This window comes from Microtus ochrogaster, unplaced genomic scaffold, assembly GCF_000317375.1.
Source record: "Microtus ochrogaster isolate Prairie Vole_2 unplaced genomic scaffold, MicOch1.0 UNK3, whole genome shotgun sequence".
Taxonomy (NCBI): domain Eukaryota; kingdom Metazoa; phylum Chordata; class Mammalia; order Rodentia; family Cricetidae; genus Microtus; species Microtus ochrogaster.
In genome coordinates, this window is record NW_004949101.1 from 17,121,052 (window position 1) to 17,134,568 (window position 13,517).

At 53.6% G+C, this 13,517-nt stretch overlaps 1 protein-coding gene across 3 annotated transcripts; it reads left to right on the top strand.

Moving 5' to 3' along the window:
* The first annotated feature begins 1,025 nt into the window (after positions 1-1,025).
* Positions 1,026-11,430, top strand: Lzts3 (leucine zipper tumor suppressor family member 3). Of its 3 annotated transcripts, none has more exons than XM_005365603.3 (5): positions 1,026-1,134; positions 6,206-6,368; positions 6,846-7,322; positions 7,666-8,457; positions 8,857-11,430. In XM_005365603.3, exons 2-5 carry the CDS (start codon positions 6,297-6,299, stop codon positions 9,553-9,555), a joined length of 2,040 nt encoding a protein of 679 aa, XP_005365660.1. In that variant the 5' UTR covers positions 1,026-1,134; positions 6,206-6,296; the 3' UTR covers positions 9,556-11,430. The 3 variants fall into 3 exon arrangements, with proteins under 3 accessions (XP_005365660.1, XP_005365659.1, XP_013208647.1); XM_005365602.3 differs by having other exon boundaries at positions 1,027-1,134; positions 7,666-8,520; XM_013353193.2 differs by having other exon boundaries at positions 1,027-1,130; positions 7,666-8,520.
* Positions 11,431-13,517: the final 2,087 nt, after the last annotated feature.

A 13,517-nucleotide genomic window follows, 5' to 3' on the forward strand; every position in this document is an offset into this window, starting at 1 on the left:
GCGCCACCACCGCCCGGCTAGCGACAAATTTTTAATTGGCCGGTTTACTGGCGCTTTTCTCCAGCGATATGGTAACCACAGGTGCCTTCACACCCCGGACGCACCTTTGCTGGTTTGAAGGATCTTAAGGTGTTTGTGTTGTTGTTGTTTTCCTTAAATTTTTATATTTTTTTATATTTATTTATTTATTTATTATGTATACAATATTCTGTCTGTATACCTGAAGGCCAGATGGTTGTGAGCCACCATGTGGTTACTGGGAATTGAGCTCAGGACCTTTGGAAGAGCAGGCAATGCTCTTAACCACTGAGCCATCTCTCCAGCCCAAATTTTTATATTTTGTGTATGGCTGTTCCGATGGCATATTTGTACAGCGCCCACGGAGGGCAGAAGAAGGGATCGGTTGAAACGAGTCACTATGTGGGTGGCGGGAATTAAACCAGAGTCTTTGGAAGAGCAGCCGCTGAGCCTTCTCTCCAGCCCCAGATTTGAAGGATTTAGGACTTCTGCTTTAGGTCATAGCTGGTGCAGGAGTTAAATCCAAGTGGGGTTGTCCCCAAACGAAAGGGTTCATATTTTTTATTCAAGATGTGGGGTTCAGAGAGACTATAAACCTGCTGGACTACTTGGAGAGCAGAAACTGGGGGTGACCCCCAAAATTTGGTACAGTGTTTTTGTTTTTTGTTTTTCTTGGCAGGGTTTCTCTGTATAACAGTCCTAGCTGTCCTGGAACTAACTCTTGTAGACCAGGCTGACCTCGAACTCACAGAGATCCAACTGCCTCTGCCTCCCGAGTGCTGGAATTAAGGCGTGCACCACCACCACGACAGAGTTTAAAAGGGACTGAGGCCGAGTGTCTGTGCCACCCAGCCTGTGGGCCAGCGCTCAGCAACCAAAGGGGTTAAGGCACCGAGTTCCGCCCCCGTCCAGGATTGGCGGTTCCAGGGGGCGTGGTTGGGGGGCGGGCCCGCGTTTGCCGCAGCCGCTGATGGGCGGGGCGGGCGCGGGGCGGGAGGGGCCAAGAGGAGAGCCGGGCCGCGCCGCGCGCCCAGCGGGGCGGGCTTCGGGCTGCGCCAGAGAGCGGGGCAGCTGTCGCCGGTGTCTGAGCCTCTGCTCCGGACTCTGAGGCAGTGAGTAAGTGATACAGAACCTGGGGGCGGCCCTCCAGGTTCTCCCTCAGGTCACCATGCCCGCTGCATCGCGTACCGCTTTTAGCCGGAGGGAAGCTGGGGAGGGGGCGCGTCCCGCTGCTGGGGTACCGGGAGTTGGGAGATGAGACCGATGATGTCATGGACGCTTCACCCGGCGACGGGAGGGGGGTGGCGGCCGGAGGGGGTGCGGCCCGGATTATGTCACCTCTTCTCTCTGCACCCCGCCCCCACCCCCGGGGGCCACGCGCGTTGGTGGGGACCGAAGGAGGTTTGGGTGGAATTTCTCCAACCGCAGAGACCTCTGTGGCACCTTTGCAGAGGATTTGTGGCTGGGGTCTATGTGCTAGTAGATGGCGACACCCCACACACACTCTGACACACATGCACAGCAGAGGCAGGCTCCTGTGTAAGCGGGTGGGTGGGGGTGTGCTGTCGGTACTCTCAGCCCTTAAGCACTGGTTTCATCAGAGCCGGAATCCAGGGGATGGGCCTCTTCCCCTGCAGGTGCCCACGTTTCCAAGGAAAGAGGAATCTCTTCTCATACATCCCAACCAAGAAGTTCTGCCCCGTGAATCCCTTCCCTTAATCCTTCCTGGAAGCCCTTCCTGGTTTCTCTGTCTGAATTAATTTCCTACTTGCATTGCTCATAACCAACATTCCCACATGCATTTGCCTTGCATTTTCTTGATGTCAGGGCCCAGAGACCCCCTAAAGACATCTTTGACGCTCTGAGGTAACACTGGTTTCCGATAGGGAAGCAACACAGTGCAACCTCCCTGGGGCATCCTGAGCTAAGTGCTCCAAGACCCCTGGGGTATCAAGGATGCTCTGCTGAAAAGCAGTATTTGGACCGGTTCCAGGAGAATACAGCCTGGGCAGAGAGCTGAGAATGGGTTGTATGTGGAGTGAAGCGCTAATGTTGGGAGGAATACAGAATGGCTGTCAAGAGAGGCCTTAGGGACTCTGCTACAAGCTCTGTTTGCTTGTGGGTGCCAGAAAGAACACCAGCATTTTGACACATTATATGTTCCCTTCTTCAAATTGCTGTAAGGTAGGTGTGAGAATCTGAGGTGGAACGGTCTGCATGAGGTTCCCCCTCCTAATCAGTTGAGCTGTGATTTACACCTGGAGCGGATGCTGCAGGAACTCAAGCACCCTGCTCAGGGAAGGGTTTAGCCAGTGTTCACTTGGCCCCTTTGAGCACTAGTAATAATATCACAGGCACTGAGGGTTGATGGAACAGAAATAGAGACAGGCTCGGGCACCAGCTATCACCCCAGAGTGATGCTGTTCAACCGCCCTTGCAGATGACAGCTACCTAGGCCAGTCCAGGAGCCTGGTCTACAGAGGGAGCTCAGCCCTTCCTCCCCCCTCAGTTCCTACTTACCAGGGAACTGTATTCCACGCCTTGTCCTCCCTGCTCTCTACCAGGGTTTCGAGGAAAGAACTTGCAGGAGCTCATGGTTGGAAGAGGCAAGGGACAGGGAGTAGTTCCAAAGGGTTGACCAGGACAGGTTAGAGTCGTGACAATTAATTCTATGGGAATTACCTGTTGGTTGACTACAGAGCAGCCCTCATGGAGAGCACAAGGGGGGCTCGGGACAACGCTGAGGACCCTAAGCGTCTGAGTCTCACAAGGACCCACTCTAGAGGAAGAGTGACGTGGGGTGGCCCATGACCACCTCCAGACTGTGCTCTGGTCCTTGGGTTCCAGAAAGGCGTGCACTTCGCAGTTATTTATAAAACATCTTCCCAGGCATTCATTACGTTTTCCCGTCACTCAGAATCAACATAGTCACTCCTGTAGTTTGCCTTCTCCACCCCATCTCTGGTGCAGCTCCCTTGATGGTCCTCCGCCTGCCTCTCACGAGCGGCATCTGCCTTCACTGTTTTTATCAAATTTTAAATTCCTATCGAAATTTTTGTTTTTTTGGTGAAGCCATTAGTGTATTCAGAGAGGAATGGTGGGTGTCCTGCTCCATCACTCTCTGCCACATTCCCTTGAGGCGGGGTCTCTCACTGAACCTAGACTTAGGCTGGCAGCGAGCAAATCTCGGCGATCCTCCGTCAGTGCTGGGGTTCCAGGCACTGCACAGCCATACCTGGCTTTTTGTGTGGCTGCTGAGGATTTAAACTCAGGTCCTTATACTCATCAGCAGGTTCTCTTACTGAGAAGCTCCCAGCCAGTTTTTTATTATTATTATTTATTATTATTATTATTATTATTATTATTATTATTATTATTATTATTATTATTATTGACAAGATCTAATGAAGCCTGGACTGGGCTCAAACTCAATATGTATTCAAGGCAGGCCTTGAACTCTTGATCCTCCTGCCTCTGCCTCCATGCCACCATGTCAAGATTTTGGGGTTAATTTTAAAAGAAAAAGCAGAAGGCCTTTGATTCCAAACTTTCTTAAGTGAAGGCCTCTTCTGTCCTCTTCTTCTCCAACAATCTTTTTTTTTTTTTTTAACTTCTCTTTCTCTTTCTTTTTAGAGACAAGGTCTCTCTGTAGCTTTGCAGCCTGTCCTGGAACTCACTTGGTAGACCAGGCTGGCCTTGAACTCCTGAGTGCTGGGATTAAAGGCTTGTGCCACCATCGCCCAGCTACTTTATTTTTGTATTTTATGTACATGGTGTTTTGCCCAAGTGTATGTCTGTGTGAGGGTGTGACTGTTCCAGACAGCTGCGAGCTGCCGTGTGTGGGTACTGGAAATTGAAGCTGGGTCCCCTGGAAGAGCAGAGGATGCTCTTCGCCGCTGCGCCATCTCTCCAGTCCCGCACTGACCTCAGCTGTCTGCTCAGGCCTTTCCACCCCTGTGGTCTGTCTGCATCTGTTTGCACCACTTTCTCAAGGCCGCTCTGACATGGACCCCGATGAGGTTTTCAGCTGCTAACTCCAGGCCACACTCTTCAGTTCCTGTTTTACCTTCTGGACCCTTTTTCTTTTCAACACTAGAAACTGTCCTTGTATTCTTTCCTCCTCCCTCCCTCTCTGTCTCTCTCATTTTGTTTTATTTCTTTGTTTTTTAAGATGGAATTTCTTGGTTCTCAGAGTTGTATCAAACTTCTGGGCTCAAGTGACTCCCCCCAAGTAGCTCGAGCTGCTCCACTGCTCCCCCTGCCTGCCTTTCTTCCTTCTCATCCTCTTTTTCTTCTTGATTTTTTTTTTTTTTTTTTTTTTTTTTTTTTTTTTTTTGTACTAGGGACTGAATCTGGGGTCTTCACTTGCTAGGGAAGTAGTCAATCACTGATCACTTTTTTTCTTTTTTAAGACAGGGTCTCTCTCCATTGCTCAGGCTGGCTTTGAGTTTGTAATCTTTGCTTCAGAATCCCGAGTAGACAAGATTATGGGTTTAAGCCTCCAGGCTGGCTGTTTTGAACCCCCTCCCCATGTTGGCTTCCAGGCACAGGGTCTCTTGGACTCTTTCTTGCTCCCACACTACCTCCCAGGCTTATGGGGCTCCACCACCCTTGCTTGCTGCTAGGCCCACCCACTCCACTCTCAGATGCTAACAATCTCAGCCTTTCCACCCTGGAAGAGGTAGCTTTGGGTCTTCTCAGAAACACCTATTTCTCCTAAGCAATCTTTCCCTGTCGTGTTAATGATGTCACACCCACACAGGTGCCCTAGCCTCTTCTCATGTTGCTTCCACCTGAGCTCCAGCTGCTTGAGGATTTGCCAGTTCTTCCTGTAACCATGCCCAGGCCTCCCTCTCGGCTTCACCCTGCCAGTTCCAGCTACCCCCTCCATTGAACTCAGTAAGGATGAGTGAGGGGCGATGCTCAGAGTAGGAGGGGCTTTCAAGGTGGAGGGCTAGCGGGCTAGAGCATCTCCCAAGTGGAAACCTCAGCAACTAGTGTAAGGCAAAAGAGACCTCACTCTTGGGTGGCACACCTGAATTTCAGAGATTCCCTGGGTGCGTCCCATGCCCACTGTCAGGCTGCACGTGGGCACAGAATGGCCCAAAGGAGGAGGGTGGCAACTGTGCTGTTTCCGTACCTGTGGGGATAGGCACTGAATACACTTCTGCAATGCCAATGACCAGTTTGCTGGGGAACGTACCCACTACCTAGAGCCACAATGTGTATGTGGCTAGAAGAAATTGAAGGGCACACATGTTGGCAGCCTCCCTGTTGGCAGTTGGAGGCTGACAGGAAGGATGCAGCATTAGATTTAGGCATCTCAGTAGAAGCATTATTCAAGGACCTCTTAATTTTAATAGGGAGAAAGGGTGCCCTGCATGGTTCTGGGGTCTACAGGCCTGAAGAGCATCCCTCTTTCAGAACTGGCGCATGTATTTGAACTATTAGAGCCTCATGCCAGTGGCTAGGATTGGCCCGGGATTCCTGCCCACCTGTGTTATACAGATTTCCGGGACAGGTGTTCCAAGGTGCTGACTTGAGACAAAAGAACCAGGAAGCAAGAAGCTAGGCTTCTCTGAGCAGGGCCTTGCTCCCCCTTCCGTGGGAGAGAGCACACCCAACAGAACCGGCTCAGAGGACTTCATGGTCAACTGAACGGGGTCAAGGTCCAAAGGGAAAGGGGGGTGTGGAGGAATGGCTAATCCAAGAACTCTTCCTGGTGGTACTGCATTCTTAGCAGGGTTCAGCAGGCAGGGCATCCTCAGGGGTCATCATCGCTGGTTGCACAAGTCCCGCCCCTCCTTCACCCACCTGTGGGAAAAGCCAGAGGGGGGCGGGGAGGAGCTGGCTGCTGGTGTTTTGGTGTTGCTGCGTCCCTGCCTGGGTCTCTGCCAGTTTAGGGACTGCTATGGAGTACTGATCTCAGAGAGTGGGGCACTCTGGGGCCAGGCTCCCAGGAGGCCAAGTTAGGAAAACCTCCGGGAAGGCTTCCTTGCCACCTGCTGCAGCCTGCAGCCTGTGAAAGTCGTCTGCAGAACTACGGCTGCGCCCACCGGCGACCTTGGCGCAGGCCGCAGCGGCAGCTCCGCCCACCCAACTCCGAGACTGGGCTTTTTTCCCTTGCCTGCCGCCTCCAGGCGCCTGGCGCGCGGCAGCTCGGTTTTTAATTCTTCCCATTTCACAGAGGAGAAAACTGTAGTGCGGGATGGCTTGGTCGGCTAGTCCAAAGTCATGCAGCTGGTTCGGGCCTAGCCCGGATTTCCAGAGTGATCCACATGGCCCCTGCAGACTCTGCCTCGGAGGGTCCCAAGCTTGAGGACCCGCCCGCCCCCCACCTCTTTGGAAAGGTAAGAAGAGAAGTCTCCCCTGTAGTTAGCTTTCACCTTGTTTACCACCTTAGATCAGAGGTCTGGGAAAGACCCGCACTGTCAGCTTTTTTTGTGTAGGGTTATTGTGTCTCTCCTTCAACCTCTGAGTTGAACCCCTACTGGAAACCAATCCCACCTTCCCAGTCCAGGAAGCTGGAATATAGGAATCATGACCCAGGGTAAATTCAGTGAAAACTAAACTCTGGGAATTGCAGCACAGGGAAGTCACTGAGTCTGGGGGGCTCGTGGGTGGAGTGGGGTTAAGGAGTGAGCCCAGCTGAGAAGGCATGTGCCTGGCGGTGCCTTGGGACAAAGGCAGCTGTGCCTTCATCTTGGAAGCCTGGTTACTCTGGTGTCCGTTGAAAGGAACGCAGAGAGACAGAGTGGGGCCTGGGATGACTTGCCTGGGGCTGGGGGTGAATTCTGACCTCTCTACCTTCCCACTTGTGCCCACAGTGCCCGTCTGGCTTAGCCATGGCGAAGCTGGAGACATTACCTGTGCGCGCTGATCCAGGGAGGGATCCTCTCCTGGCCTTTGCCCCCCGGCCTTCTGAGCTTGGACCCCCAGATCCCCGCCTGACCATGGGCAGTGTGGGTAGTGGGGTGCCCCATGCCCAGGAGTTCCCTATGAAAAGCGTGGGCACTCGAACAGGGGGTGGGGGCAGCCAGGGCAGTTTCCCTGGTCCAAGAAGCAGTGGTAGTGGTGCCAGCAGGGAGAGACCTGGCCGTTACCCATCAGAGGACAAGGTTCTCGCCAACTCTCTCTACCTCAATGGCGAGCTGCGGGGCAGTGACCACACAGACGTCTGTGGTAACGTGGTGGGCAGCAGTGGGGGCAGCAGCAGCAGTGGGGGCAGCGACAAGGCTCCACCACAATACCGTGAACCCAGTCACCCACCGAAGCTCCTGACCACCTCTGGCAAGCTAGACCAGGTTAGTCCCCAGGACCTGAGAGCCTCAGAGCCTAATTTAGAGTGGTGGTGGTGGGTAACCAAGACAAGAGGTTAAGGTGGGACTTCTCAGGGGGAATCGTGGGAACCCGGAGGAAAACCATTATGAGGAGTTGTGGCGTGCAATCCCGGAGCCGAGTCACGTGCGGATTCAGGACAGAGATGGCTTGTGGGAGAGACTAGAGGTGGAGCCTCAGGGGAGACTCGGTTTGGAGATATAATTGGGGCAGAAGGGGGTTCTTGAACAAGTCTTGGACATAAGGAAGAGGAGGGGCCAAGGATAAGATCTCAATCTGATGCTTCTCCCCCCCCCCCCTTCTATGCAGTGCTCAGAGCCACTAGTCCGGCCATCAGCCTTCAAGCCTGTTGTACCCAAGAACTTTCATTCCATGCAGAACTTGTGTCCTCCACAGACCAATGGGACCCCTGAGGGACGCCAGGGCCCTGCTGGCCTCAAAGGCGGACTGGACAAGTCTCGGACCATGACACCGGCGGGTGGGAGTGGGGGTGGCCTCTCAGACTCAGGCCGGAACTCACTCACCAGCTTGCCTACCTATAGTTCCAGCTACAGCCAGCATCTGGCGCCCCTCAGTGCTTCCACCAGCCATATCAACCGCATTGGCACGGCGGGCTACAGTAGTGGCAGCAGCGGTGGGGGGTCAGGCTACCAAGATCTGGGGACCTCTGACAGTGGGCGGGCCTCCAGTAAGAGTGGGTCATCATCGTCCATGGGGCGGTCAGGCCACCTGGGGTCCGGGGAGGGTGGAAGCGGGGGCCTGCCGTTTGCAGCCTGTTCACCACCCTCGCCCAGCGCACTGATCCAGGAACTGGAGGAGCGGCTGTGGGAGAAGGAGCAGGAGGTGGCGGCTCTGCGGCGCAGCCTGGAGCAGAGTGAGGCCGCGGTGGCCCAGGTGTTGGAGGAGCGGCAGAAGGCATGGGAGCGGGAGCTAGCTGAGCTCCGGCAGGGCTGCAGTGGGAAGCTGCAGCAGGTGGCCCGCCGTGCCCAGCGCGCCCAGCAGGGCCTACAGCTGCAGGTGCTGCGGCTACAGCAGGACAAGAAGCAGCTGCAGGAGGAGGCAGCCCAGCTGATGAGGCAACGGGAAGAGCTAGAGGACAAGGTGGCCGCCTGCCAGAAGGAGCAGGCCGACTTCCTGCCCCGGATGGAGGAAACTAAGTGGGAGGTGCGGGCTGGGGGGCTTAGATCTTTCCTCTCTGGCGCCCTTTCAACTCCTCTTCCTCTGGAGACCTCAGAGCCGCGACTTACTACTGGGTAGTGGGGGGAGTTGTGACAGGGAAGGGGACCAAATCAGTTCAGAGTGACCCTGAGAACAGAAGCTGCCCTTGGGCTGTAGCAGAGGAGTCACTTCTGTCCGGAGTAAGGCGGGAGCCCCCTGTGGGTCTGAGCCTGAGTCCAGCAGAAGCTCGGTGCCCCTGGAGCGGGAGCTGGGTTGAGATGAGCCTTTACTCCGTCTGCTCTGCCTTTACCTTGCCTTCTGCTTCCGCCTGTCCCTATCCAGGTGTGCCAGAAGGCCGGCGAGATTTCCCTCCTGAAGCAGCAACTGAAGGACTCCCAGGCTGATGTGTCGCAGAAGCTGAGTGAGATCGTGGGACTGCGCTCACAACTTCGGGAGGGTAGGGCCTCACTCCGGGAGAAGGAGGAACAACTGCTCAGTCTGAGGGACTCCTTCGGCAGCAAACAGGCCAGCCTGGAGCTGAGTGAAGGCGAGCTGCCCCCTGCCTGCCTCAAGCCTGCACTGACCCCTGTGGACCTGGCCGAGCCACAGGAAGCCCTGGCCTCCTGTGAGAGCGATGAGGCCAAGATGCGCCGCCAGGCTGGGGTGGCAGCAGCAGCTTCCCTGGGTTCTGTGGATGGGGAGGTGGATGCTTCGGGAGACGGTGGGACACGGGCCCTGCGCAGGGAGGTGGGGAGACTGCAGGCTGAGCTGGCTGCTGAGCGGCGTGCCCGGGAGCGCCAGGGTGCCAGCTTTGCAGAGGAGCGCCGGGTGTGGTTGGAGGAGAAGGAGAAGGTCATTGAGTACCAGAAGCAGCTCCAGCTGAGTTACGTGGAGATGTACCAGCGCAACCAGCAGCTGGAGCGGCGACTTCGGGAGCGTGGGGCAGCGGGGGGTGCCAGCACGCCTACACCCCAGCATGGTGAGGAGAAGAAAGCCTGGACCCCCTCCCGCCTCGAGCGCATCGAGTCCACAGAAATCTGATTCTCTTATCTGCGTGCACAACCTTCTGACAAGTACCCTGTCTGAAGGTTGGAGTCACCAATGTCCCCTTCCATCCATTTCCTTTCCCCATGTGCGCTGCATATCCCCAGACCAAAGAGGTTCTCAAAGCAGCTGTGACCAGCCCCCCTTATCCTCAGACCATGCAGCTCTAGCACTGCCTTTGTGGGTAGCCACTCGAGACCCTCCTGCCAAGGAGAACGTGGGGGAGGGCAGAGTGCGTGGGGGTGAGGTCCCAGGTGCGGGGAGCATGCTCCTCTTCTGGGAAGCCTCTTGTTGGAGATGGAGGCAGCAGGCGTGCGTTGCCAGGAAGTACCCCAGCCCCCTTCCCAGATCTTGGGCCACCGCTGCTGGTCACCTTGTGTCCAATGCTATTGTCTGTGCTCTCCTCCTAGGCCACACAGCCTGAAGGAGCCTGCGTGGGTCTATCAATGCTGACAGACCCTAGGTTCCTGGTCTCTCTCCTTCATGTAGTGTTTTCCTTCCCCAGGCAGATTAGCAGAAGTGGGAGCAGATGGCCTGCCTGTGGTTGAGAGGGCTACCTGCCCAACCCCTCCCCCAGCAAGGTATCTTTGGCTCAGGCCTTAGAGCCTGGACTAGTCCTGAGCATGTGTCCCTCTGTGTATATTGAGGGAGGTGAGAGTTGGGGCTGGAAGCTCAGTACCCAGGGGAGATCTGCCTTCCTTTTCTTGGAAAGGGTCACCTGGAGGCTTCTCAGCCCCACCCTCACCCTCTGGCCAGGATCCTACAAGGCTATCTATCCCCTGCTGCTTTGTTGACCCCGCCATACCCAGGGTCACTGGTCAGCTCTAATTATAGCTATGAAGTGCGACCTGCCTCTTAGGTATTCTGTTTGCCTCAATCTGAGGTCAGCTGGATGTCTGATGTCTTCCTGTGTTTTCCCTCACTGTCTCCCCCAGTCTCCTGCTCTCACGCTCACATCATCCTCCCAAGCTGCCTTTTCTTCCAAGTCTCACCTTTGCGCCCAGCAGAGAGCTCTGCTTGACTTTTGGTGCACTGCTCACTCCCCAGCTCCGCTGGCCCAAGTCTGAGCCCCGGGCCCTGGTTTTGAGGGGCCAGTCAGGGTTGGATGTGACTACCCCTAAAGAACAAGGCTAACCTTTGAGGATCGCTGACCCTTTGGCTGTTGGCCAGACTTTGATTTGGCTTGTTTGTCCGGGCAGGGATGACTGACATGAGTTGGGACAGTCAGCATCACTTCCTTATCTAGGATCTCTCAGAGGCTATCCCCACCCCCCAAAACAGGCAGGGAAATTCTAATTTCTCTTTTAAGAAAGTAAATTTCCAATTCACCAGCAATAACAATCAGAGGAGACTTGGCCCTCAGTCCTTGTATTTCTCTTTTTCACTCCCTCTTCCAGCCCCAAGATGGAATTTTGGGGACTGGGTGGAGAGGGTTGGTAACTACTGTGAGCAAGTCCCCCAACCCCTGACCAGCCTCCTCCATGACTGGTGACTGTTTAGCCAGCTGTGCACCCCCCACAAAAAGCAGGAGTGCCCTCTTGTGCCCTCCAACCCTCGGCACAGCTCCTTCGGGGTGGTCCTCAATGGGTTTTTGACCTTGATTGGAGGCCACTCTGGCAAGCACTGCCCATTCCTCTAATCCCTCACCGTTCCTGCACCAGGCCCTGGCCCACAGGGACTGGGAGAAGGAATTAACACAAAACAAAACAGAGATGGGGGGGAGAGAAAAAAATATGAACAGCTTTGGAATGTCCAACCACAAAATAAATTATATATAAATGTATAAATATATAAATATATATATCTACCATATGTGATGGAAAGACTTTTCATTTTCCCAAAGAAATAAAATGGAGAAAGCCTCTTAAATGGCATTCTGTGGCCAGCTTGTATTTTTGCAAGTATGGGAGGTAAGGTTTGGGGGTGTAGGCAAAGCTGGAACAAACATTCTCCAGAGGACTCATTGTGCTGTGCGAGGAGATTGGCTCAAAGCTTAAGTCTTCCATGTTTGTCCAGGAGTCATGGTTCTACCTTTCCTACCAATGGGAGGGGGTGGGGGGAGGCAACGACTTCCTCTTCAGCTCAGGCTGTTAGCAGTGCTACCAGCTGGCTCTAGGTCAGGAGCTGTGCACTGGGCTGCTATCCCGAAAGCAGGAGATGCAGGATAGCTAAGTACCGCCCGCAGCCACTTAAAACACCTCACAGTGAGTACCATAGAATCACAGAATCAGTTTCCAGTTAATGGCAAAAAGACCCATGTATGCTGTAAGAGGTGACCTGTCCTTTATGGTAGTTCCTTCAGTCTTCCCAAAGCCTCGCAGTAAAAAATTAGTTTTCTGTAAACATCACAACTAGATTTACACTTTCCTGGAACTCACTCTTTAGACTAGTCTAGCCTCGAACTCAGAGATCTGCATTCCTCAGCCTCCCAAATGCTGGGATTAAAGGCATGCACCACCACTGCCTGGCCTAGATTTATACTTATAAAGAGTGGCTTATTTTTCCCTTTACCCCATACCTCTAGATATAGGTGTCACAGACACCTCCTTGTGGAGATACAGCAATGATTCTCCACCTGTGGGTCGTGACCTCTTGGGGTCAAACATAGAGTGACATCAGATTTTTACATTAAGATTCATACCAGCAAAATTACAGTTATGAACTATCAACAAATATACTTTAATGGTCGGGGTCCCCACAACATGAGGAGCTAGTAAAGGGTCAGTGTTAAGAAGATTGAGAATCACTGCTCCAGAGTCCAGATTTTTCATCCTCCCACTGATCCTACCTTGTTTCCTCTGCCACAGAGTGGCATAGCTTTCTGATGAGTTTGGTTTGTACCACTTTATCGTGATATAAAAGGTTTTTGGAGCCGGGCGATGGTGGCGCACGCCTTTAATCCCAGCACTCGGGAGGCAGAGGCAGGCGGATCTTTGTGAGTTCAATGCTAGCCTAGTCTACAGAGCTAGTTCCAGGACAACCAGGGCTATTTGTTACACAGAGAAACCCTAGAGGTGGGGATTGAAGTTTTTCTGAGGCTAAATGTGGTGGCACAGGCCTTTAATCACAGCACTCAGGAGACAGAGGTAGGCAGATCTCTGAGCTGGCAGCCAGCCTGTTCTATACAGTAAGTTCCAGAACAGCTGGGGCTATATAGTGAGACCCTGTCTCAAAAACAAAGAAAGAAAGAAAGAAAGAAAGAAAGGAAGAAAGAAAGAAAGAAAGAAAGAAAGAAAGAAAAGAAAAAGAAAGTGCCTGCTATACATGAGAACCTGAGTTTGCGTTTCCAGCACCCACATAAAAGCAAGCCCTGAGGCCCAGTCTCTATCTAACCACCGCACAGGGGCCACCAGAATACAGGTGTTCATGGCTAGTCTGTATTGCTAAATCTGAAGCCGCGAGCTCCAGTTTTAGTGAAAAACACGACCTCAAAAAGTGAGATGGAAAGTGATTGAGAAAGACACCTGATGTTGCCCACTGGCCTACACAGACACACACACCAAGAAAAGGTCCCAGAACCATGCCATAGCTCTTCCCTTCCAGCCCTGTTGGCTAGAGATGGGCCAGAAGCTCCTCGCACTTTAGAGGAGACTAGGAAACAGTACTTGGCAAAGAGAACCTGGACTATGGTGGCTGCCCAGGAGCAATCAAGATTTTGCCCCTGGGGAAATGGGAGGCGGTGGCGGGGAAGAGACAAAAATCTTTAATAAATAAATAAATTAAAAAAGATTTTGCCCCTGGGTGTGGGATTTCTCCCCCTGGGTTTGCAGGCAGGTTGTAATCAGATAAGAGAAAGAAAAAGGAAAGGACGCGGGTGCTCCTAGGCATGGTAGAGAAGTTTCCTGTCGATAAAAAGGAGACACGGAGCTGGGCGATGGTGGCGCAAGCCTTTAATCCCAGCACTCGGGAGGCAGAGGCAGGCGGATCTCTGTGAGTTCGAGACCAGCCTGGTCTACAGA